This window comes from Vipera berus (assembly GCF_964194415.1).
Source record: "Vipera berus genome assembly, chromosome: 1".
In the NCBI taxonomy this organism is placed as follows: domain Eukaryota; kingdom Metazoa; phylum Chordata; class Lepidosauria; order Squamata; family Viperidae; genus Vipera; species Vipera berus.
The window spans coordinates 162,772,372-162,800,067 of NC_138202.1; the positions used below are offsets into that span (position 1 = coordinate 162,772,372).

Sequence of the window (27,696 nt, forward strand, 5' to 3'; positions counted from 1 at the left end):
ATGCAAAGCAAGATAGTTCAAGCCGTGATTTGTCATAATTGTGATGATTATGGCTTACAGCTCATGAAAACCCCAAATCCACAATCTCAGAAAATTAGAATATTACATGCAGTCAATAAAACAAGGAGTGTACATAGAACAATATCGGACCTCTGAAAAGTATAAGCATGCATATGTACTCAGTACTTGGTTTGGGCCCCTTTTGCAGCAATTACTGCCTCAATGCGGTGTGGCATGGAAGCTATCAGCCTGTGGCACTGCTGAGGTGTTATGGAAGACCAGGATGCTTCAATAGCGGCCTTCAGCTCTTCTGCATTGTTCGGTCTCATGTCTCTCATCTTTCTCTTGGCAATGCCCCATAGATTCTCTATGGGGTTCAGGTCAGGCAAGTTTGCTGGCCAATCAAGCACAGTAATCGCACGGTCATTGAACCAGGTTTTGGTGCTTTTGGCAGTGTGGGCAGGTGCCAAGTCCTGCTGGAAAATGAAGTCAGCATCCCCATAAAGCTTGTCTGCGGAAGGAAGCATGAAGTGCTCCAAAATCTCCTGGTAGACGGCTGCGTTGACCCTGGACTTAATGAAGCACAGTGGACCAACACCAGCAGATGACATGGCTCCCCAAATCAACACAGACTGTGGAAACTTCACACTGGACTTCAAGCATCTTGCAGTGTGTGCCTCTCCATTCTTCCTCCAGACTCTGGGTCCTTGGTTTCCAAATGAGATGCAAAAGTTGCTCTCATCAGAAAAGAGGACTTTGGACCACTGAGCAACAGACCAGGTCTGTTTTTCTTTAGCCCAGGTAAGACGCTTCTCACGTTGTTTGTTGTTCAGGAGCAGCTTGACAAGAGGAATACGACATTTGAAGCCCATGTCCAGGATCCATCTGTGTGTGGTGGCTCTTGATGCCCTGACTCCAGCCTCAGTCCACTCCTTGTGAAAGTCCCCAACACTTTTGAATGGCCTTTTCCTGACAATCCTCTCCAGGCTGCGGTCATCCCTGCTGCTTGTGCACCTTTTTCTTCCACACTTTTTCCTTCCACATAACTTTCTATTAATGTGCTTTGATACAGCACTTTGGGAACATCCAACGTCTTTTGCAATTACCTTTTGAGGCTTTCCCTCCGTATGGAGGGTGTCCATGATGGTTTTCTACACAACTGTCAGGACAGCAGTCTTCCCCATGATTGTGATTCCTACTGAACCAGACTGAGAGACCATTTAAAGGCTCAGGAACCCTTTGCAGGTGTTATGGCTTAATTAGCTGATTAGAGTGGGACACTTTGAGCCTAGAATATTGCACCTTTTCACAATATTCTAATTTTCTGAGATTGTGGATTTGGGGTTTTCATGAGCTGTACACCATAATCATCACAATTATGACAAATCACGGCTTGAACTATCTTGCTTTGCATGTAATGAGTCTATCTCATATATTAGGTAAAGTAAAGGTTCCCCCGCACATGCGTGCTAGTCGTTTCCGACTCTAGGGGCCGGTGCTCATCTCCGTTTCAAAGCCGAAGAGCCAGCGCTTGTCCGAGGACGTCTCCATGGTCATGTGGCCGGCATGACTAGACGCCAAAGGCGCACGGAACGCTTTTACCTTCCCACCGTAGTGGTCCCTATTTTTCTACTTGCATTTTTACGTGCTTTCGAACTGCTAGGTTGGCAGAAGCTGGGACGAGTAACAGGCGCTCACTCTGTTACGCGGCACTCGGGATTCGACCCGCCAAACTGCCGACCTTCTGATCGACAAGCTCAGCGTCCTAACCCACTGAGCCACCCACAGAAATAAATGAACTTTTGCACGATATTCTAATTTTTCGAGTTGCACCTGTGCATGGCCTTGTCTTACTTTTTTGGCAACTTGGAGCTGGTTTGTTTATCCGTGTTCTATCTGCACTGAGGCCTCCTGATTTGTACATAGGTTTAACATGAAGACAGTGAGATGTTTTTCTAAGCACATCCCAGTTTGACAAGATTGACAAAAATGCCTTTCTATAATCAATGAAAGCACCTACTTACCTTTTTGGTATTCTTTGGTTTTCTCAATTATCCAGCATACATCAACAATAATATCTTATGGTTGGATGTAAGCTGTAAGGATGGGTCATGTGCAAGCTCCTCTGTGAAGTGCATGATAAATAAATGGCTTAGATAACGATGAACAATTCAGTATTCTTCCTAGCAAGTATGTTATATTTCACTAATGTAAAAGAAAAATTGCACTGGAGTAAGAAGTAAGAAATTAACTGCTTGATTTTCCCCAAACTTCAAAAACACTGAATACATAAGAGGCAAATAACAGAAACACAGTTGGAGTTGGAAGGAACTTGAGGTTTTCTAGTCCAACATCCTGTTCAAGCTGAAGATCCTATATCATTCAACACAAGTGGCTGTCCAATCTCTTCATAAAAGCCTCCAGTGATGGAGCACCCACAATGTCTGAAACTAAGCCATTCCACTGATTAATTGTTCTCACTGTTAGGAAATTTCTTAGCTCAGGGCTGCTTCTCTCTTTGATTAGTTTCCACCCATTGTTTCTTATCTTGCCTTCTGGTGCTTTGGAAAATAGGTTGACCCCCTCTTCTTTGTGGCAGCCCCTCAAATATTAGAACACTGCTATCATGTCACTCCTAGTCCTTCTTTTCACTAGACTAGACATACCAATTCCTGCAACCGTTCTTCATATGTTTTAGCCTTTAGCTCCCTTTCCCTAATCATCTTTATTGTTCTTTCCTGCATTCTTTCTACACTCTCAACATCTGTTTATAATATGGTGATTTATAAAATGGGTTCAAAACAACTGTCACACTTTGGTGTATACTAATACACATTTCTATTTGCTTCAATGATGATAAAACCAATTCAAACAGAAATAAGGTTTGAAATAGAATTGGTAATTTGGGAAGGCATTTCTATTATATTTCTATTATAAAACCTTATTCCAGTAATATTTAACAATATTCTGAATGTATCAGTAGAACCGAGACATAACATTAATTATCAACTGCAATATATTGTTATTTTTAATTAACATATGTGACTGTAAACAATGGCACACACTTATCTTTGATATTCTCTAAACATGTTAAATCGTTAAAATTATTATGACTGCAGTAATAAACATAATGCCAAGAAATGGCTGCATGGGAAGAAAATATCACAGGGAGCTTAATTGGCTTTCATTTTTATGCCAAGCAGCGGAATGAACTTCATCAATTAGCAAACTAGCTAGACAATAGTTTTATTTTAGTTGACTAAATTGCAGTGCAAAGCTGATGTATCAGGTCTTACATTTTTTTCTCTTTGTCCGTTGCAAGCATGACAGATAGGGAGAGCTGGAATAGTTTACAAAGGCCACTTTAAAAAAAAGTTGTTAAAATTAAACTATCAGCAAAACAGGCCTATTATGTTAATTTCTTAACAAAAATATATTTTATGCAATGGAAATGTCTTCAAAGTTATTTGCCAATAAAGCATATTTAAGTACAATATTCTAGAATTCATTTCATTTTTTGGTCTTAATACATGCTAGATCAGATAAAATATAACTGATTGTTATAACTAGAATTAAAATCTTCCAGTTAATATAGCCATACTAACACTGCAATGGAATTCCTCAGAGGTTAGTCTGAAACAGAGGTACAAGAGATGCATTGTCATCATTACAAGTCTAATCTTCCTTACTCTTATTTGATATCTACTAGTATTAAAACATTATAAAAACAATATTAGGTTACAATAACAACAAAACAACAACAACAACGATGATGATGATGATGTTGGAAGGGACCTTGGAGGTCATCTAGTCCAACTCCTGCTCAGGCAGGAAACCCTATACCATTTCAGACAAATGGCTGTCCAGTCTCTTCTTTAAAACTTCCAGTGTTGGAGCATTCGCCGCTTCTGGAGGCAGGTTGTTCCACTGGTTAATTGTTCAAACTGTCAGGAAATTTCTCCTTAGTTCTAGGTTGCGTCTCTCCTTGATTAGTTTCCATCCATTACTTCTTGTCCTGCCTTCAGGTGCTTTGGAGAATAGCTTGACTCCCTCTTCTTTGTGGCAGCCCCTGAGATATTGGAACACTGCTATCATGTCCCCCCTCGTCCTTCTCTTCATTAAAATAGACATACCCAATTCCAGCAACCGTTCCTTATATGTTTTAGCCTCCAGTCCCATAATCATCTTTGTTGCTCTTCTCTGTACTCTTTCTAGAGTCTCAACATCTTTTTTACAAAACTGGACGCAGTATTCCAAGTGTGGCCTTACCAAGGCATTGTAAAGTAGTATTAATACTTCACGTGATCTTGATTCTATCCCTCTGTTAATGCAGCCTAACAATGTGTTGGCTTTTTTGGCAGCTGCAGCACACTGCTGGCTCATATTCAAGTGATTGTCCACTTGGACTCCGAGATCCCTCTCACAGCCACCATAACGCATGCCAGGCCCACGACCATTCGCGACGGTATACAACGAGGACCAGTCGCCGATAATACCCAGTGGCGTACTGACAAACATCCCATTCCCAGGATGGTGGGGAATGGCAGAAGGTGCACAGACAGAGGGCCGTATCGTCACCGGGAGTGTCATCTCCGCTCTGTACAAGCGGTGAGACGCTCCGACCCTCTGTACTCCCCCGGAGGACCCGGGAGCGAAGGTGTGCACCCTCCCATGCTAAGGCTGGTCTACCTGAATGCAAGGTCCGTAGCTAACAAAGCTCACCTCATTCGTGACCTAGTGGAGAGCGAGCATGCGGACCTGGCTTGCATCACGGAAACCTGGCTGGGCCCAGAGGGTGGTGTCCCTCTGGTTGACCTCTGCCCGCCAGGTTTCCAGGTGCTGCACCAGCCTCGGGCCCATGGGAGGGGCGGGGGAGTGGCAGTTATCATCAGGGAATCCCTTAGCCCGCGAGAGACCACCGTCCCTCAGATGGTCGGGTGTGAGTCTCTCCTACTGAGATACGGCCCAGGAGCGCAGTTGGGCCTGCTGTTGGCATACCTACCACCTAATCGTGCAGCGGCGGCCCTGCCCGAGCTACTCGATGTCCTCTCAGGGTTGGTGGTTGAATTCCCAAGACTCATGGTCTTGGGCGACTTTAATCTACCGTCCCTGGGAGGATTGTCCGAACTGGCTCGGGAGTTCATGGCTTCCATGGCGGCCATGGACCTGTCGCAAATAATTTCTGGACCGACTCATGAGAGAGGCCACACCCCAGACTTGGTGTTTGTGTCTGGACGGTGGCGTGATGATATCGGTGGGGGTGCCACAACTGTTACGCCCCTGTCATGGACCGATCACCACCTCCTGCGGCTAGACTTCCCCTTTGCCACCCCCCACCGTGGGTGCATGGTGCCAGTCAGATGGTACCGCCCTAGGCGCCTAATGGACCCTGATAAGTTCCAGGCAGCGCTTAGGGACACACATGCACTCCCTGCTCACAGCTCGGCGGATGCCTTAGTGGAAGCCTGGGAAAAGGCAGCCACGGAGGCTCTGGACCGAGTTGTACCCTTGCGGCCTCTGACCCGGCGCAGATCCCAGCGAGCCCCATGGTTCACCGAGGAGCTCCGGGAGATGAAGCGTCGGAGACGGGGCCTAGAGAGCCGTTGGAGATCCAGTCGATCCGAATCCGACCGATTGCGACTAAGAATCCTCACCAGGTCTTATCTCGCTGCGATAAGGGTGCAGTCGGTGCTGACAGGGGGACAGAGGTCAACCCCGAGGCCTCTCGCTTGCGGAGTCCCTCAGGGGTCGGTCCTCTCGCCTTTCCTGTTCAACATCTACATGAAACCGCTGGGTGAGATCATTCGCAGCTTTGGAGTAGGGTACCATCAGTATGCTGATGACACCCAGCTTTTTATCTCAACTCCAAACAATATCAGTGATGCCCTCGACGTGATGTCCCGCTGCCTGAAAGCGGTCCGGGAATGGATGGGGAGGAACAGGCTTCAACTAAACCCGGACAAGACTGAATGGCTGTACGTACCGGCAAGCCAGGATATTCAGAACGTCCCATTGCTTAACATCGGGGACAAGTTACTACCCCCTGTTGATAGGGCCCGCAACCTGGGTGTCCTCCTAGACTCGCAGCTCTCCCTGGAAGATCACATAGGAGCTGTGACCAAGGGGGCCTTCTCCCGGGTTCGACTAGTTCGCCAACTACGGCCATATCTGGACCTGGATTCCTTACGTACAGTCACCCATGCCCTTGTGACCTCTCGCCTAGACTACTGTAACGCTCTCTACATGGGGCTGCCCTTGAGATCCACTCGGAAGCTTCAACTGGTGCAAAGTGCAGCGGCACGGACACTCTTGGGAGCCTCCCGATACTCCCATATCACACCTCTCCTCCGTGCGCTACACTGGCTTCCGGTTGCCTTCCGTGTGAAGTTCAAGGTGCTAACAATGACATACAAAGCCCTACATGGCATGGGTCCGGACTACCTACGGGAGCACCTTCTGCCAATGTCAGCACCCCACCGTCCTGTGCGCTCCCACAGAGAGGGCCTCCTTAGGGTGCCACCACTCAAGGAATGTCGGCTGGTGGCCCCCAGGGGGAGGGCATTCTCAGTGGGTGCGCCAGCCCTCTGGAACAGCTTACCAACCGAAATCCGGATGGCCCCCGACCTCCGCACCTTCCGACGCGAATTAAAAACTTTCCTGTTCCAGCAGTCCGGCCTGGCATGATAGCTTTAATTGGGGTCCCAGTTTGTTTTTTACTATTGTTTTTTATTGTTCAATCTGTATACCTTCCTTCCTCTGTACACCGCCCCGAGTCCCTCGGGAGAAGGGCGGTTTATAAAAATAAATAAATAAATAAATAAATATTGAGCAAGGTACCCCCTATACCTGTACATTTGGTTTTTCTTGCCTAAATGTAGAACCTTACTTTTTTCACCATTGAATTTCATTTTAGCACCCAGTGTTCAAGTCTGTCCAGATCCTCCTGTATCTTAAGCCTATCTTCTGGAATGTTGGCTATTCCTGCCAGCTTGGTCTCATCTGCAAATTTGATGAGTTTCTCATCTATCCCCTCGTCCAAATCGTTGATGAAGATGTTGAAGAGCACTGGGCCCAGAACGGAGTCCTGGGTTACCCCACTGCACACTTCCCTCCATGTAGATGCAGTTCCATTGAGGACCACATGCTGAGTACGGCCGGTCAGCCAGCTACGAATCCATCTGGTGGTGATGCTGTCTAGTCCACATTTTTCTATCTTATCAAGTAGTAGGTTATAGTCTACTTTATCAAATGCCTTACTGAAGTCAAAGTAAATTATATCCACAGCATTCCTCTGGTCCACTAATTTTGTCATTTGGTCAAAGAATGCAATAAGATTTGTCTGGCATGATCTGTTTTTGACAAACCCATGTTTGCTTTTGGTAATGACTTTGTTTGCCTCTAGGTGTTCGCTGATTTGTTGATTATCTTTTCCAGAATCTTCCCAGGTATTGAGGTCAGACTGATAGGTCTGTAGTTTCCTGTATCTATTTTTTCCCCTTTTTTGAAGATGGGAACTACATCAGCTCTTTTCCAGTCCTCTGGTAGTTCCCCAGTGCTCCAGGATCTTTGAAAAATATAGTTCAGTGGTTCTGAGATCACATCTGCTAGTTCCTTGAGAACCTTGGGGTGTAATCCATCTGGCCCTGGTGATTTGAACTCATCTAGGCTGGACAGGTGCTCACTTACCATTTTCTTACCTATCTTAACTTGTGTTTCTAATCTGTTTTTTATGGTACTGTTTTTGATAGGTTAGACTGTTTTTTCCCTTTGTGTAAAGACAGATGCAAAAGACGAGTTAAATAGTTCTGCTTTCTCCCTTTTGCTTGTCACCTTCTTGCCACTTTCCCCCATTAATGGACCAATCATTTCCTTAACTTTTTTCTTGTTTTTTATATGTTAAAAGAAGCTTTTTTGGGTTATTTTTGACTTTGATTGCAAGCCTTAGTTCGTTTTGAGCCTTAGCTTTCCTTACTTCATCTTTGCAGGCTCGGACTATTTGTTGATATTCTGCCTTAATTATGTGCCCCTCTTTCCACTTTTTATACTTGTCCTTTTTATCTTTCAATTTATCAGAGAATTCTTTATGCAGCCATGCTGGTTTCTTTTGAGAGCTGTTATTTTTCTTCTTTGTTGGCATTGTGCTAGACTGGGCTTTTATTATCTCACTTTTCAAAATTTCCCAAGCTTCTAGAGTTAACCTTAGTCCTGCTCAGGTTCATTAAGGGTTAGAGAAACCCACAACATAATTTTACTAGTAGCCATGTACTTTCTTTTAAATTATACTAATTTTTTCAAAACCTTTTTGAAAAACATGTTTGTCATTTTTCTTCTTCTTTAACCAATGTCTCTGAACAATTTAGTCTTTTTGTATATTGATCCCAGTTTTAAGTTTCTGTCATTTGCTTTCTAAAAGCTTTATATTTTTCATGTTCCCCACTGGCTGCCAATGATAAATTATTCTTACATAATTAGAAGCCAGTGGTATTATATTTGTGATGAAATGTATCCATGAGCTGCGGTGATAGGGCTCTAGACTTTATGTAATATTATGCCAAATATATTTTACTATACATAACTATGGATAGTAGTATTGTAGGCTGACTGCCCACTGCCAGGAGTTTGATCCTGACCGATTCAAAGTTGACTCAGACTTCCATCCTTCTGAGGTCAGTAAAAAGAGGACCCAGACTGTTGGGGACAGATAATATGCTGACATTTTAAACAGAATGCTGTAAAGCATTGTGGAACAATATATAAGTCTAAATGCTACTACTACTGTTATGAAGATGGCTGATCTATACACAGTTGCTTTTTAGACTGTTATTTTTGTTAAATTGAATGAATTCAAAACATTTCAGTTATTCATGAATTATCTCAAGAAGATACTTATCTGTAAGAATAATTACCTGCAATTATCTGTAATAATATAAAACAACCACTTATAAAAGAAGGACAGGAGTGTGTGGCTAGCCACCAGAGAAGATGATGTATTGAACAAATTGATCTCTTCCAGACCCAGCTCTTTTGATAAGTTATATTTCTGTATTTGACTATTAGGGAGCCAGTTTGATATAATGGCTAAGGCATCAGGCTACAAACTGGGAGATATTGAGTTCTAGTCCTCCCTTAGGCATAAAGCCAGCTGGTCGACCTTGGCCAGTCATATTTTCTCATCCCTCGGAAGGGGGTCATGACAAGCCACCTCTGAAAACCTTGCCAAGGAAACAGCAGGGACTAATCCAGGTAGTTGCCAGGAATCAATGACTTGGAGCCACATGCAGAAAAAAATGACATCCAGTTGGCAAGATAACTAATAAAAGATGTTTAAGAAAGGTGATTCCCCCAAAAGCTGAAATTACACCCCATTCTAGCAATAAATAAGAAATGGAAGAAGAGGATATAGTTTGACACAGCAGGAGAAAATTGAGCACTGTCCAATCAATGCTTTGAGCAACTAAAACAAGAACTGAAGGTAGAATGGAATGAAGTTGCTAATACAATCCAAGAGAATACGGGAGGTACATTGGAACAAGTCAACAAACAGCTAAAAGAATCGTCTACTCAGTTAAAATATTCAATGGAATTTCCTTAAAACAGGAAACGTGCAAAAAGATATTGCAGATATTAGACTGGACTTGACTAATGTTCAAGTGAAGAAGAGAAGAAATAATTTGAGCATTAGATAAAATACTGATTTAACTGGATACACGGCACAACAAAGACTGCTTCCTGAACACTACCTTAAAAGATTTTTTGGCTGCTAATTTAATCTATCACAACTTAATCACAAGTTAGACAGAAAATTTCTATAAAATAGTGTATTATTAAGGTAGGCAAAGCAATAAACTATATTTTGGTTCCAAAAGTATATTAGAGATTGTACACATTTAAGATCAGAAATTTTGAGATTTCATTTGGACAAATAGATCTCATTTATTCATTGTTGTTGTTAGTTGCGAAGTCATGTCCGACCCATCGCGACCCCATGGACAACGTTCCTTCAGGCCTTCCTGTCCTCTACCATCTTCTGGACTCCATTTAAGCTCATGCCTACTGCTTTAGTGACTCCATCCAGCCACTTCATTCTCTGTCGTCCCCTTCTTCTATTGCCCTCAACATTTATTATTGGGATTTTAATTGTATAATTGTATAATTGTATATAATATTATATAATTTACAATTTATTAATTTAACACTCAATAACTTTACTGGTATATTAAGAATTCTATAATCAAGATCAGTCAACATAACCAAAGCCTTGGAGTCAATTGGCAGAGTCAGTAGCTTCTATAATAAGAAGGCACTACACAATAGAGATTGAATTACAAATAGGTTACCATCTGTCTTTGCTCAAATGACTCTATCTTAATTTTTTCTTAACAGAAAGGATATAAAGGAATCAGCATCTTGGTATTAGGCTACCTTTGACAAATGACTAATCAATTATTGTTCCCAATCTAAAAGAACAATCTCAATTACTGGAATTAGAATTAGGTGAACCCTGCAGGAGTTTTAAACAAATCTTGTCATATTAATTTAGGAAACCAAATACAAAAAAATGAAATTATTCTCTATCATCGTCCATACAAAAGATGCACTGAAAGATAGTACATTGTTGGCATTTAACTTCAATTATAACCTGCAGGCTGGCAGTTTGACACCCCTGGAATAGTACAAACAGCTCATAATCATATATCAAAATGTTGGAGAAGTTGTAATCAGAAAGGAACAATTATTCATATGCAGTAAACTTGTGAAATTGTTCCTTTATGAAAAAAACATTTGAATTACTAATAACTAAACAAGTAGCATGTGTGGCAGAATTGTGATTATTATGTGTTTTGAGGGATCACAGATAATTTATAATTTGATAGTTGGCACATTAAAGTATAGTCAATTTTAATTCTTGAAAAAAATCACCAATAAAATTCTAACATTAAATTTACAGAGAGATTGGTTCTGAAAAATTATATACATGTTAATGATTAGACCTCTAATTTTGAGTTATCTATCAATAAATGGGAAATATAACAATGCTAAAATAAACCATTCTTGGATATTATCTATTATTCTTGTTCCTTGCCTGTTAAGAAATATGTTAAAAGTGAATAAAAAACATTATATATCTTTTTAAAAACCCCAGTGATCAGAACAAATCATAACTTTTTTTTGAAAGCCTTAATTTTTCCCTCAAGAAAGGGAAAACCAGAAGCATCTTTGCCTAAAGATTTGTTGTAAAAAGTAGGGATTCTGTCCTGAGCCCAATTCCTGATAATTTCACAGACAAGACTTTCTTACCACAGCAACAGTAATGCCTTTCCACTCTCTTTTTAAATGATTTTTTTTTCTCAGCTTCCCAACCCAGCCTACAGTTTTGGGATTCTTTGACAGACTCCCTCTAAATCAGGGGTCTTCAAACTTGGTCCTTTTATGCCACACTGGCTGAGGAATTCTGGGAGTTGAAGGCCACAAGTCATAAAAGGGCCAAGTTTGAAGATCCCTGCTCTAAATTCTACCCCAGCACAATCCTGCTTAGCTACTGACCCTAGAGACCAGCCAGGTAGAGCCATCTAGCTAAGCAACACACATGGTAAGGCAACTTTCTTGATATACCCATTTTGTAAATGTTCAAAACTGAAGCAAACAGAGACATTTATTCTAGCATTTTGTGAAAATTCTTTTCAGATATCAACTAAACCATAAACTATTCCTGATGGGACAAGTAGGAATAGTTTCAGACAGTTTTTCTTTGGAGTAACATGGTAAACTTTGTGCTGTTACACCACAACTCATAAGCCATTCTCACAGAGAAAATATAGTGATCTATGTAAGTTCTTAACTAAAGAGCTCATCACTAAATATCCTATTTCCTCTTGAAAGAGGCATTAGTTCCTAAACAGGAATTTAATCTTCAAAATACTACATAATTGTTGACATAATCAGCATCAACAACATGTAAGACTGAAGTTTATTCTCTCCACTTATATTATTTAAGGAACAAAGTTCTTTACAATGCTTTTTTCATTTGTATCAATTATTTTCCAGAAGTAAAGATCAACACTGGTAATATATACCGTATTTTCCGGCGTATAAGACGACTGGGCGTATAAGACGACCCCCTACATTTCCTGTTAAATTATAGGGTTTGGGCTATACTCACCGTATAAGACTACCCCTCTTCCAACGCACACCAAATAAAAATTAAAATACATCAGATTTGATTTTAATATGGTAATTTTAATTCAAATGCTTATGACATGCATGTGCTTAGTAGGAAAACTGTCACTTATAAACATAAGGCAGTTTGTCATCAAACATGTAAACATAAAACAGTGCAAGTGGATTAAACTATAATAATAATAATAATAATAATAATAATAATAATAATAATAATAAGAATAAGAATAAGAATAAGAATAAGAATAATAATAATAATAATAATAAGAAGAAGAAGAAGAAGAAGTAGTAGTAGTAGTAGTTGGAGGGGACCTTGAAGGTAATCTAGCCCAATCCCCTGCTCAGGTAGGAAACCCTATACCATTTCAGACAAATGACTGTCCAGTCTCTTCTTAAAAACTTCCAGTGTTGGAGCATTCACCACTTCTGGAGGCAGGTTGTTCCACTGGTTAACTGTTCTAACTGTCAGGAAGTTTCTCCTTAGTTCTAGGTTGCTTCTCTCCTTGATTAGTTTCCATCCATTACTTCTTGTCCTGCTTTCAGGTGCTTTGGAGAATAGCTTGACTCCCTCTTCTTTGTGGCAGCCCCTGATTCCAGCAACCATTCCCTATTTTCCTAATTCACTTTTTCACTTTTCCTAATTCACTCTAAAGCTTTCCCTGCGCAGAGCCTTAAGTAACACAAGCTGCCTGCAATTAGTGCAGGTTCTCATCCCACCAGGCTCAAGTTTGAGTCAGCTTTCCATCCTTCCAACGTAGGTAAAATGAGGACCCAGATTGTTGGGGGCAATAAGCTGACTTTGTAATAATGCTGCTTGGGGGGGGGGGGTGAAAGCCCTAATAAACAGGCATATACACAGAATGAAGGCTATTGCTAAGCACATTGATTTGTGCTTTAAATTGTAAGCCACCCTGAGTCTTCGGAGAAGGGCAGGATATAAATGGGATTTTTTTTTAAAAAAAAAAGACCAAATGGGAGATCCGCTCCAGGTTTTCCAGCCAGCCCGCCCAGTTCCTGAGTCAAATGTGTCCTTAGCGGCTGCTCTGGCTGCTGCCTTCCCCACCTGCCTTTCAAGTTGGGATATACTACAGCTGCTCTTCAACTTTAGAAGGAAAGACGCCCAGACCCCAGCCTGTAAAAAATCACAGACTGCAGCTTCTTCTCCAATTGGTCCCGCTTTCCCTGCGCAGACTAAATGGGAGATCCGCTCCAGGTTTTCCAGCCAGCCCTGTCCCTAAATTTTCAGCACCCAGCGTATAAGACGACCCCTGACTTTTGAGAAGATTTTCATGGGTTAAAAAGTAGTCTTATACGCCGGAAACTACGGTAATAGGATTGTTTTTTACAATTTGTTATGTTTCCAGTACTATCAATATTCAAAGAACTTTCATTTATTTGTATCCTGCCTATTATTTTTATAAATAACTAAAGGCAGCCAACATATCCAACACACTTTCTGCCTCTTATATTCCCCACAACAACAATAATCCTGTCAGGTGCGCTGGACTGAGAGAGAGTGACTGGCCCAAAGTCATCCAGCTGACTTCCATGACTAAGACAGGACTAGAACTCATGGACTCCCACTTTCTAGTCTAGTGCCTTACCCACTGGACCAAACTGACTCTCACTTTTTGGAGACAACTTTATTGTGCCACCAGAACAAATTTGTACAGAATACATTTTATATCAATTTTATTGCTTGCTCATTCTCTCCACATAGCAGAAAATCTGGTTTAACTCAGAAACAATATCTTCCTCCTCCTCCATTTTACAATGCTATCTTCCCATACGTTAAGTCTTTCTTTGATGTCATGTCCAAAGAATTTGCTCCTTGAGATGTTATTCTGATTGTGCCATTTTCCCCTCCTATCTTGCCTGTCAAATGTTAGCCAGCATCTGAAGGGTTTTATTGGGATTCATTAGAGAAATACAGGAATTGGACAGAATGAGGATGGAAACTGCTTTCCTGGATTACTACGGAAGGAAGTTTATGAGCTCCAAGGTCTGAAAATCATAGACATAACTGATGAGGCATTTGCAGATGTGTGACAAAGCTAACAATGGTTTAACTTGGATGACAGAAAGGAGAATCACTAAATTTGATAAGCCTAGCATTTCTATCCCTAAAATGAATGGGACCTAGTGATAACATCTGGACAGGAATAAAGATAGCATTCATGTGATAGCATTCATATTTATGTCAGGAGGGCAGCATGAACTAGTCACAAAGGATATATTTTATTTATTTATTTAATGTAATGTATATGCTGTCCATCTAATTTTGAGAAGAGACCTGAAAAACGAGGGGGTCACCAGTAGAAGTCCTAAAACCTTTTGATATGATTTGTAAGCCAATTCTAGCTTACAAGTGCTCTAGAGCTGGGGCAAACTATGCGGAGATCAGACCAGCATAGCTACATATAGACATATAATTATTCTAATTGCAATCTGTATTGGCATGATTAGAATATAACCACAGGGAGCTGATATTTCTGGCATGAAGCAACTGCACTGATTCATCCAATACACAGAAACATGTTCTCTCTACTCAACATGTTCATTCTCCTTTTCCTGATTTGTATGAAGAAGAGCATAAATGTTTATAAGTCTTTGATTCTCATTATGGAAAGTTTGATAAGCTAGCATCCTAACTTTCCTACCCACTAAGCTAGCCATGCACATAGCGTCAAGTCTTATAAAATATAGGAAATCTAAAACAAAATAAAAATAAGCGAAAGGAAAAATAAAGACCAAACTCATATATAAAACACTCAGTTTTAAATAATGCATTAAAGCTTGGCCACATGAAATAATATTAATCGATCTTTCCATTATGTTGATAAAGAGCCAGTTCATACACAGAGAGCAAACAATTCTCCAATTTTTATAACCCAGGGTAGCACTGACTTTCTGTTGTAAAAATGTGTGAAGTTTATGCTTAGTAAGTTCATAGCTTTTCACCGATTGATTAATTCCACTTTTAAGGCACATAATGGCAAAACGCATTACTTTAAAGGTATCCCCCAGACTACCATTGAAGCTTTTCTTTTATGCATCAGCATGATCTCCACTGCTGGACTGGTCCTCCATAATGATAAAAGTAAAGGTAAAGGTTCCCCCACACATGCGTGCTAGTTGTTTCTGACTCTAGGGGCTGGTGCTCATCTCCGTTTCAAAGCCGAAGAGCCAGCGCTTGTCCGAGGACGTCTCCGTGGTCATGTGGCCGGCATTGACTAGACGCCAAAGGCGCATGAAACGCTGTTACCTTCCCTATTTTTCTACTTGCATTTTTATGTGCTTTCAAACTGCTAGGTTGGCAGAAGCTAGGACGAGTAACAGACGCTCACTCTGTTACGCGGCACTCAGGATTCGACCCGCCAGACTACCGACCTTCTGATCAACAAGCTCAGCGTCCTAACCCACTGAGCCACCGCGTCCCATCGTTCCATAATGATAGGAAACCATAAAAATAACCATGTTCAATTCTTTATTTATTCCTTGAAGCTCTTGGAAATATCACGATGGAGTTTGAAAAAAAAATCTTAATGATTTCATCCACTAGTATCACTGAAAATTTGAGCAAAGAGATTATGGGTAATGATAAAATGAGGACACCTGACTGCATTACAATCTGAGATTGTTATAATTACACTACAAATTATTGTGGCATGCTAAAAATGGAAAATCAATATCCCCTCCCTATTTTTCAAAGGCTAGTTCAGAACATAATAACATTAAGTAATTCTTCATCCAATATTTGTTATTAAGAAGTTGCTTGTAGGATCTAAATGCGTATATTTTGTTGCTATACTGTATATTTTTAATTTAAAAATGTTTATGATTGCAATGTTCTTACTACAACCATGTCTTAATTGCTCTAAACAAAGGGAGAATGAAACGTGCAAAAAAAATTAGTGTATCCAAATTTCACTGGTTTGTTTCCAAATTAAGCTTTCATGTCAAGCAGGCAAAGAAACAGAACAGAACAGTGATATCAGGAAAGGTTTTCAGTCATCATAAATATATGCATACCTTCAGTGGGATTTGGTTATTGATATTAATTAAGATATACATTAAGAAATTAAATTCCTATCCTATCCAAAATATACCATTAAAAATTGAAATATCTCCAGATTTCTATTTCTGATTCATTTCCATATGTGCATCTATTTTCATTTCTTTTTTCTAATAATAACATTTCCTGGATCAAGTGTTGGACATATCCAGGACAGATAGCTTGGAACATTTGAAGTCCACTGATCTTGATGCATCTGGGTATACGCTCCAAAATTCCACTGAAAATTGCTCCTGAATTGTGAATTTAAATTTTTAAAATGTATTATAAAAAGTAACTACTTAACCTGTGGCTGCTGTTGCCCACTGCTATCTTCACCCAGAAAATGGTTTTCTCTTGCTCTGGTTTACAATTTGGGAGGTAATGGGTCAAGAGGTATGCTGGTTGTTGGTTAATTTAGATATCTCTAGAACAGCTTATTGGGTGACTGTTTGTAAATGCTGTCTTTATTCAAATAAACAGGACAGAAAAAGTAAAAAGTAAATAATGGAAGGCCTCTTACAAAAATTTTACACAACGTGTTCAATAAAGGGTGACCATATTTTATTATAATCATTCATAACTGATCTATGTATATAAAGAATTTGTAATAGTTAATGAATAGAACTATTTCAACAAATAAGTGACTTAATGGCTGACTATTAAATAATTTAATTCTAATTTAATATCCCAATTCTAAGGCTGTCTGTCTACACAATAACTTTGGGTAGTTTACAAGAAAATAAAATGAAATAAAGTAAGAATCAAGGAAGAAAGATAAGACCAGTGCTTTTTTTCAAAAAAAAAAAAAAAGGCGCCAGAACTCATAGGTGCTATCACTGGGAGCGATGCTGGTGTCTTGCTATGGCATCGCTGCTCATCCTGTGCACCCCCGCCCCTTCAGCTCGGAGCCACATGCCGCGGGGATTCCCCTCCCCACAGCCGCCGTGGGGATTCCCCTCCCCGCAGTTGCCACGCCACGGCCAGTGCTGAGCCCCGATCCGCAGCTGCTCCAAACCCCGACCGAGAGCTGTGTTCCTCGTGGCAGTGGTCTCCGGCGCCAAACAGCTGATAGCCTCCAGCACTCGTTCACTTACTGCCCCATTGCTTCCAAATGCAGTAAGTGAGCGAGCAAGTGGCTTTTGGAAGCGTTTGGAAGCGATGGGGCAGTAAGTGAGTGAGTGAACGAGCAAATGGTGTTTGGAAGCAACGGGGCAGTAAGTGAGCAAGCGAGCAAGAGGCCTTTGAAAGAGATGGAGTGAGTGGGGGAAAGACTGAACGAGGTGCCTTTGAAAGAGACGGAGGAGTGAGTGAGAGCGACTGGAGGCTTTTGTGAGCAAAGTGTGAATGAGTGGGGGGGGGGCTTTTGCGAGCGAAGGGTGAGAGAAAAAGGGAAAAGTGAGGGGGAGAAGGGAAAAAGAAAAGGCACTGACTTCTGACTTCCTCTGATACAGGAGTAGAAGGAAGCATTAACATTGAACCTCAACATTTTGCTTTTCTATAATATTATAAACTAGCCATTTCTATAACAATAAATGAATCTAACCAATGAAAACCAAAATACCCCCCCCTTTTTTTAGTCATCAAGTTTTTGACACCTTGTTAAGCACTGGTGGTGCTTGAATATTGTCATGTCCTAAAAGTGATACAATTTCTGAAAAGGTTGAAAAGGCCTGATGTAAATGGAACCACTGATTGGTTCAAAATTGGGAAAGGAGTCCGGCAAGGCTGTATACTGTCGCCTTGCCTATTTAACTTATATGCAGAGCACATCATGAGAAAAGCAGGGCTAGATGAATCAAAAGTTGGAATTAAGATTGCCGGAAGAAACATCAACAACCTAAGATATGCAGATGATATCACTCTAATGGCAGAAAGTGAAGAAGAACTAAAAAGCCTCTTGTTGCGGGTGAAGAAGGAGAGTGCAAAACTTGGGTTGAAACTAAACATTAAGAAAACCAAGATCATGGCATCTGGCCCTCTCAATTCCTGGCAAATAGATGGGGAAGAAATGGAGGTAGTGACAGATTTTATTTTCCTGGGCTCCAAGATCACTGCAGATGGGGACTGTAGGCAAGAAATTAAAAGACGCTTGCTCCTTGGGAGGAAAGCCATGGCAAATCTAGACAGCACACTAAAAAGCAGAGACATCACCCTGTCAACAAAAGTGCGTATAGTCAAGGCTATGGTCTTCCCAGTTGCAATGTATGGCAGTGAAAGCTGGACCATAAGAAAGGCTGAGCGCCAAAGAATTGAAGCCTTTGAACTATGGTGCTGGAGAAGACTCCTACGAGTTCCTTGGACTGCAAGGCGATCAAACCGGTCAGTCCTAGAGGAGATCAACCCTGACTGCTCTTTAGAAGGCCAGATCCTGAAGCTAAAACTCAAATACTTTGGCCACCTAATGAGAAGGAAGGACTCACTGGAGAAGAGACTAATGCTGGGAAAGATTGAGGGCAATAGAAGAAGGGGACGACAGAGAATGAGGAAATATTGGTTGCAAAGTTGGCATTTCTGGATGTAATACAGATATTTTGGACATTTTTTGTTTCTTTGCATGTTTGATATTTTTAAAAAGGCATATGCTACTGACTACACTTATGTACATATGTAACATCTTTTGCTAGGATACCTGACCACTGCTTGTCCAGAATGTGAAAAGTGAAAGATTGCGACTAAACAAAATTTTAATGTACAGATAATACCACCAGAAATTATTTTAGCCTTTTTAATAAATGTTGTTATTGATGTTAAGCTCACCATGGAAAACATCATATATTGTTATGTATATACTAGGTTAATTATTTAAAGACTGAAGCACAACATAACTAGATTCTAAAAATCTATTTTTCAAAACACACAACAGTCCAAACAGTAAAAGTAAAGTCTAAATTAAGAATATTTCATTCTTAAGAATTGTTTAAACTGTTTTAGTTGTAATAGATGGTTAGGTTCAAAATAGTTTTCAAGAGTATGTACGAAACATACTATTTTTTTTCTAGCATCAGCTAAATTAGACATATTACATTGAGAAAAATGTTCCTCATTTCTTTCCTGTTACCTTTATTGATTTCATTGCAGAGATGTTAACATAGGAAATGGATTGTTTTGTTATCTAATTTTACCTTCCAAAAGACAGAAGCAGATGAAAAATGTGAGGTTCTTTCCTGTTGGCTTTTTTGAATTAGCGGTTTTAGATTCTAAAAGATTAATTCCTAAAGAAGTAACCATGTAAATAATTTTAATGTCCTCCTCTAGTGCAGGGTAGGCAATCTTGGCTCTTTTATGACTCAAGGACTTCAACTCCCAGAATTCCTGAGCCAGCATGGCTCAGTTTGGAAACCTCTCCCTTTCCCCTCAGCATGGCTGGCTCAGGATTTCTGGGAGTTGAAGTCCACGAGTCATAAAAAAGAGCCAAGATTGCCTAGCCCTGCAATAGGCTTTCGAAAGCCAATAGAGGGAGCTTTTTTCTTTTTTTGCAAAAAAAAAAAGGTGCCAGAACACTGTTCTGAGCATTCTATGAGAAAAAAAGCCCTGGATAAGACTAACCAGAAAATCAATCCGTAACAGTAAAAAAATACCTAAACCAAGAAACAGAAGTGGTTAAACCAGCCATCTCACCCCAGGATCTAGAATGACCAGGTTTCCAGCAAAATTCAAATTAAATAATGCAATGCTTATTAATATCCTATAGAAAAATAATATTTTTCTATACATAAAGAGATACATCTCTGCATACACATTTGAGAGAAGTACTAAGTATGAGATCTTTTCCACATTATCAAACAAAAAGGGCAGAAAATCTTACTTTTTCATCATCATCAGTAAAAGGAATACCTCCAGGAGTTTTATTTATCACTTGTGCAACTCCAATGATTTCGCCGTCGCTGTTTCTTATAGGCATGCAGAGCAATGACTTGGTCTTGTATCCTGTCAGTTTGTCAACCTTGTCATTAAAGCGGTGGTCCTAACAAAATGGAGAAGGAAAATATTAAGATTAAAACTTATATGCTTTTAAAACATTCTACTCTATATTCAATATCACTTTTGTCAGGAATTTCTTAGATTGAACTACAATCTGGCATGCATTGCACACTACTGAAAGATGGTAATTTAGAACTTGGATGACAGAAAGAAGAGAGAGAGAGAGAGAGAGAGAGAGAGAAAGAGAGAGAGGTTTTTGCATGTTGTTTTATATTGTACACATTAGATTGATATACATTTTGTAATATTTCTATTTGCTTCTTTTGCTTGGCATGTACAATAGGAGTAATTTTTTTCTGCTTTTTTGTTTGTTCTTGGCTATTTTAATGGACCTGACTTTAACAGACTTTTAAAAATAATATTTTGAGCAATTTCTTTGGATTCCTCGTCCCAATCTGTTATCCACACTGTTATCTATCATCACTGTACAATTCTGCTCCACCCAATTCTGGAAATCAATTATAATGTCTAAGACTGGTAACGACATATATTACAATAACAGCTATTCTTTAAACACTTTAAATGAGATGAATGGATATAAAGCTGCCATCCCATTTGTTTACTGTCACACCTTCCATCATCTTTTCCTCACTTGAGAGTATGAGAAACTTACATGTAGCCCTTGACTTATGAACAATCACTCAGCTGCCAAGTGCATGAATTTTGGTCATATGACCACAGGTTTCCTACATCAGTTGTAACTTTGGGCACAGGTCATAAGTCTCTTCTTTCAGTGCCATCATACCTTTGAAATGTGGCTGAATGGTCATAAATCAAGCACTACGTCTAAGCCACAGAGACGTTTACTTGCAGTGAGAAATTAGATATTGACAGGACTGAAGCTAGTAAGGCAGGACCCAATAATTCCAAGATAAAGAGAACCATTTCATAAATATATCACAACTACTTTTCAACATCCTACTAGGAATTTGTTAATTTAGAAGAAAGGAGGAACAGTTCAGCCCTAAAGCTCTATAAATTTCTGACCTCTATGCACTACAGTGGACAATCAACTGTTGTTCCATTATGGTATGCAATACCGTTTGTAATCTTGTTGATTCTTGTCTGGAAGTCTTTTCCTAAGACTAGCTGAGGAGTGAATTAAGGATTAAGTGTCTAACAATCTGTGATTTACTCCCAAAATCTGGGTGTGACTCTTGAGAGCTTGAGTTGGGATTAGGGTTTGCATTTGTTTGAATTAAAGCAGCTCTGTCTGGTTACCTTTAAACTAACCTTCCCCAAGGTCTAATCTCCATCTTTTGTCTACCTTTCCTCTATTCGCAGGGGTGTCAAACTGCCGGCCCGTGGGCCAGTTTTCATCATACCGAAGCCGCGCCCACTCCATTGCCAGCAATGCAAAAAGAGTCGTGATATGTCACGACACGTCACGTGACATGTCGAGTTTGACACCTGGGCTCTATAGATAGCTAACCCTTTCCTTAAGTCTAGCTACTACAATTCTGGTTGAGGGGAGATTAAAAACAGAGCTGCCAGCAAATATAGAAAAAAGCAAAAACTTCTGAATAATCTCTGGTTGTCCTGTTTGGGTGTGGCAGACTCACTCTAAAAAGACCCATACAGTAGAAGTAATGAATGTGAAATTAAAAAGAAACTAACCAAGTGGATCAAATTATAATTGATAAACTGTTATGAACATGGCTAGCGAAAAAATGGAAAAAATAAGTTCCAAAGAAAATAACTATAGAGTGAATGCAATCATTTAGAATGCATTTGTTTGTAATGGTGTCGTTTTATAAAACAGAATTCTTCAAGAAAACATATAGAATAGAAAATAAAACAATAAAAAATTGACTCCAATATAAAAGGAAGTGCTAGCATTAAAGTCAATAACACAAGACACAAGACCAGCCTTAACTATCTCTCAACTCAATCTATACAATATACAATACAAGGGTATTGTTATGGGGAATGACTGAAGAAGTGGTTTGCTACCCTGAGTTCCTAGAGTAGGGGTCAGCAACCTGAAACAGTGAAAGAGCCACTCGGAACCGGTTCCCTCACAAAAGGAAAAACTGGGAGCCGCAAAAAATGTGTGCACATGCGCGTACATGTGTGCATGCGCAGAACAGGGTTTGACTGAAGAGTGGAGCCAAGGCGAGATATGCACCTACCCTGCATATTTGAATTGATTGGTTGATTTTTTAGTCCCACTTTTTTTTTTTGGACTGCACATGGTAGAGGACTGGGAGCCGCAAGAGATGGCTGAAAGAGCCACATGCGGCTCCGGAGCCGCGGGTTGCAGACCTGTGTCCTAGAGGAATGGTGGGATGTTAACCAAATGAATAAATAAATACTCTAATAAATAACAAAGTTGTGCTACAGATAACCTAGACACACATAAAAAATGATTTTAAGTAAATGGTATTTTCTTGTGAGAGACTATGGGAAGGAGGAATTTAGATTATGTGAGAAGAGACAACAGAGCCCAGATATAGGAAATACAGGAAAAACATGTTACAAAGAGATTCCATCTTAGCTGACTCACTATAAATAAGGGAAGTTTACTGTTTTCAAGATTATGTTTCTTGCCCTGACTAGCAATAAGCATAACTATTGGAAATCCCTGTGTTTTTCACTCTATATTGGCTAATTTATTTTTTTTTGCCCAAGATGGCGGCGACCACGGGCGGCGTTCGTTGAGCTCTGCGGTGAGCCTACACAATGGGGGACTGGTGAGGCTCACGAAAGCCCAGCCGAAGGGCATATTCGGAGGGGGGGTGTAGGAACAACAGGCTAGCACCGTTTCGCGGTGTGGAGCCTTTCCCCCCCCAGAGAAGTAGAAGCGGCCGCGGCAGCGGCCGGGCGGCCTGTAGCCTGCCGCCGATCAGCTGGTGCTCTGGATCAGCTGTCGGGCGCTGTGCTGGCTAGAACTGATTGCTCGCTCTCCCTTCCTCGGGCGTTGGGGAAGCTTTCTCAGACTGAGATGACTTCGGCAGCCTAGGATCCTGCTGCGGACCCCTGGATGGATCATCAGGCGCCTGAACTCGGTCGGAGGGCGCCGTCTGCAGCCGCGTGGATCTCTCTGTTCCTGTCTGTTGCTCCTGGCCTTTCCGCTTATAAAATGGCTGCGGATTCCCGTCTCGGCGTGGAGGCTATGGGGGAGACTTTTCTGTCTCCTTTTTCTCAGAGGACGATGGAGATTTGGCTGCTTGAATCTGAGCATTTGACATTTATAACTGAGCTCCCTGCAGCCCTAGAAATGGATTTAGCGTGTTGGATGGTCTCTGCTTGCTACTTTCTAAGATGGACTGGAGGCTGGAACAGGATTTGGGACATTTTTTTCTCCTGTTCCCGTGACCTCCCTATGATGTTCCGGAAGGAGTCTAGGACAGGCCGTGGTGAGAGGGCGGCCCTGGACTGGCTATCAATCCCCTGCTGGTGTGAGAGACTAGCAAGGGGGACTTTTGCTTCCCCAGCAACGCTGCCCTTATCCATCCCAGGCTGGATTTCATGGCTAGGTGAGAGGACAGTCATGGGCTCTTGTCTGGACCGGCTCAGGTGAGAGCAGAGCCGGACTGGCAGACTGCTGGATGAAGACACGCTCCGGACTTAATGTTTTTTACATCTGAACTAACATCTTATCATCTTAATAACTTCTGACCCCATTTGTGAACAATGGCTCATATGGACAGTTCCATCTCATGGCTCGAGTACAATACTCTGGATCGGACTTGTGCGCCCTCAGAGGGGTTTCTCCCTCCTGGATACGACCAGCCTTCTTTTCTAACATTCCCCTTGATGACGGACCCAATTGCTGGGACCCCGAGAGGTGGCTGGGCTTAACTAGGGGCCTCGAGTTGAGATGTGCTAAGAGGCCCCTGATAAAATTTTTAGCCGGTTATTTTAAAAGGTTAGGGAGGGGGAGGGAGGGGGGGTAGGGAGGGAATCTTTAACCGGCACTCAGTCTGGACCTGTTAGAGGTCCTGATGGGACGGGGTCGGTGGCTGCTGGTTCTGGGAATGTGGGGGTGGGGCTTCAAATCCCCACGGCAATAGGGAATGGCAGCAGGTGTTTGCGCGGAGGGCCATATCAACACCTGGGATCGCGCCCCCGCTATCTCCGAGCGGTGGCGCGCTCCGACCCTCCGGTTAGCACCCTCTTACCCGGGGATGAGGGTGATCAGGTCCCTGAGCTCAGGTTGGTCTATTTTAATGCTAGATCCGTAGTTAACAAAGCTCCCCTCATCCATGATCTGATCGAGGAGGAATGTGCGGATCTAGCGTGCATCACGGAAACTTGGTTGGGTTCGGAGGGAGGGGTGCCTCTCACCGAGTTATGCCCGCCAGGTTTCCGGGTGCTGCACCAGCCACGGGCTCAGGGCAGGGGTGGTGGGGTGGCAGTGGTTATTCGCGAGACTTTGTGTCCCTGGGAGGCCACCATTGTCCAGATGGCCGGGAGTGAATCCCTCCTCTTGAGATGTGGTCCTCGGGCTCAGTTGGGCTTGTTGCTTACATACCTGGCGCCCAGCTGTGTGGCAACAGCCCTGCCTGAGCTGCTCGACACTCTCTCAGGGTTGGCGGTGGAGTTCCCCAGGCTTATAGTCCTGGGTGACTTCAACCTGCCGTCACTGGGAGGGTCGTCGGAGTTAGCTCGGGAGTTCATGGCCTCCATGACGGCCATGGGCCTGACCCAAGTTATTGAGGGCCCGACCCATGTGAGGGATCATACTCTCGACCTGGTGTTCCTATCTGGACAGTGGCTGGATGATCTGGGAGGGGGTTCCCCATCCATCACCCCTCTGTCATGGTCAGATCACCACCTCCTGAGGCTGGTCTTCCGTTATGCCACCCCCCGCCGCTGGGCGGCGGAACCGACCAGGTGGTTCCGCCCCAGGCGCCTAATGGACCCGGATCGGTTCCAGAGGGCGCTTGGGCCTATACCTATCACCCTTACCCACAGCCCAGTCGATGCTCTGGTGGAGGCCTGGGAAACGGCTGCCGCCAGGGCACTTGACTGCGTTGTACCCATGCGACCTCTGACCCGGCGCAGAACCCGTTGGGCCCCATGGTTCTCTGTGGAGCTCCGGGAGATGAAGCGTCGGAGACGAGGTCTAGAGAGCGGTTGGAGATTCAGCCGATCCGAATCCGACCGATTGCAGTTAAGAACCTTTATAAGGTCTTATCTTGCGGCGATAAGGACGGCGAAGTCTAACTACTTTGCCGCCCTTATCGCGTCCGCAGATAATCGCCCGGCCGCCCTGTTTAGGGTGACTCGCTCCCTCCTTAACCAGGAGGTGAGAGAGGATCCCTTGCGGGGACGAGCCAAGGAGTTTAGTCATCATCTGGCGGACAAAATCGCTCAGATCCGGACCGGCCTGGACTCTGACTGGGCAGAGTCTGATGTGGAGGAATCGGGCGGTCTTGAGCACATTATCTGGACTGAGTTCGACCCTGTTTCCCCTGATGATGTGGACAGGATCATGGGGAGACTGAGCACCACCACCTGTTTGTTGGATCCGTGCCCCTCCTGGCTAGCTTATGCGGCTCGGGAGGGAACACGAGGCTGGTTCCATGCAGTAATAACTGCTTCTTTGAAGGAGGGTGTCTTCCCTGCCGCCTTGAAGGAGGCGGTGGTGAGACCCCTTCTCAAGAAGCCTGCTTTGGACCCGGCTGCTTTAAACAACTATCGTCCAGTCTCCAACGTTCGCTTTTTGGCGAAGGTTGTTGAGAGTGTGGTGGCGCATCAGCTCCCTCTGTTCCTGGAGGAAACTGATTATCTGGACCCGTACCAATTGGGTTTCAGGCCCGGACACAGCACGGAGACGGCATTGGTCGCGCTGGTGAATGATCTCTGGAGGGCAAGGGACAGGGGTTGTTCCTCTGTCCTGGTCCTATTAGATCTCTCAGCGGCTTTCGATACCATGGACCATGGTATCCTGCTGCGGCGTCTCAGGGGGTTGGGAGTGGGAGGCACCGTTTTACGGTGGTTCTCCTACCTCCAGGGCCGCTCGCAGTCGGTGTTGACGGGAGGGCAGAGATCCGCCCCGAGGCCTCTCATTTGTGGAGTCCCTCAGGGGTCGGTTCTCTCGCCTCTCCTGTTCAACATCTATATGAAGCCGCTGGGCGAGATCATTCGTGGCTTCGGGGTGGGGTATCATCAGTACGCTGATGATACCCAACTTTTTCTTTCCACCCCGAACCAACCCAGTGATGCCCTCGCCGTGATGTCCCGGTGCCTGGAGGCGGTTCAGGTCTGGATGGGGAGAAACAGGCTTCGTCTCAATCCCGCCAAGACTGAGTGGCTGTGCATATCGGTGTCTCGGGCTAACCAGGTTATTCCACCTCTAACGATAGGGGGTGAGGTGTTACCCCCCGTTGATAGGGCTCGCAACTTGGGCGTCCTCCTGGATTCACGACTCAATTTTGAAGATCACATAGGAGCCGTGACCAGGGGGGCTTTTGCACAGGTTCGCCTGGTGCGCCAGTTGCGGCCCTATCTGGACCGAGACGCCCTACGCACAGTTACTCATGCGCTTGTGACCTCCCGTTTGGACTACTGTAACGCTCTCTACATGGGGCTGCCCTTGAAGACCACTCGGAGGCTTCAACTGGTGCAGAATGCGGCCGCGCGAGTTGTAATGGGGGTCTTCCGATACTCCCATGTAACACCTCTACTCCGCGAGCTGCATTGGCTTCCGGTTGCCCTCCGGGTGAAATTCAAGGTGCTGGTTATCACCTATAAAGCCCTACATGGCCTGGGTCCGGGGTATTTGAGGGAACACCTGCTGCCGGCATCAAATGCCCTTCGCCCAGTGCGCTCCCACAGGGAGGGTCTGCTCAGGGTCCCACCGGTAAGAGATTGCCGGCGGGTGACACCCAGGGATAGGGCCTTCTCAGTGGGGGCACCTGCCCTCTGGAACCAGCTGCCAGTGGAGCTGAGGACTGCCCCCGACCTCCGATCATTCCGCCGGGGCCTGAAGACCTGGCTCTTTGAGCTCTCGGGCCCAGGCTGAGGAGAAATTTATTTTAATTGGGGTTTTTAATTGTACAGGGTTGGTTTAATCTTTTTTAAATTGGTTTTTTAACTTTTGTATGGTTGATTTTTAACTCCCTGTAAACCGCCCTGAGTCCTCAGGGAAAGGGCGGTATATAAATGCAATTAATAATAATAATAATAATAATAATAATAATAATAATAATAATAATAATAATAATAATAATTATGTAGGCATCGCTAAAGAAGGCTGATTTTTCCCCCAGGTTTTTGTGCAAATCTAAAAAAGAAGACATGAATGCTTGGACGCATAGCTTTTGAGTCAAGATCTTAAAGCAGCCACATCTTTTTTTCAGGCACACATAAATTGGACTGATTTAACAAGTAGCACAGAGCTATTCTGCTCATGCAAGATCAAAGTCAAGTTGTTGTTTTTTCAAATAATGATTGAGGAGTGGTCAGCTATAAAAAAGCCAGTTCTCGCATAGGAATAAGCAAACAGCTTCTGTTACTGAAACAGAGCCTAG

General features: G+C 42.8%; 1 protein-coding gene across 1 annotated transcript in view; it reads right to left on the reverse strand.

The window, feature by feature from the left end:
• The window catches only part of PDE11A (phosphodiesterase 11A), a gene marked incomplete at both ends in the record, with an annotated part of 193,273 nt that overhangs the window by 139,547 nt on the left and 26,030 nt on the right, over nt 1-27,696 (reverse strand). Inside the window, one exon of the mRNA XM_081340237.1 lies at nt 20,040-20,198. Coding sequence (XP_081196363.1) covers nt 20,040-20,198 — 159 coding nt within the window. The remainder of the gene's footprint in view (nt 1-20,039; nt 20,199-27,696) is intronic.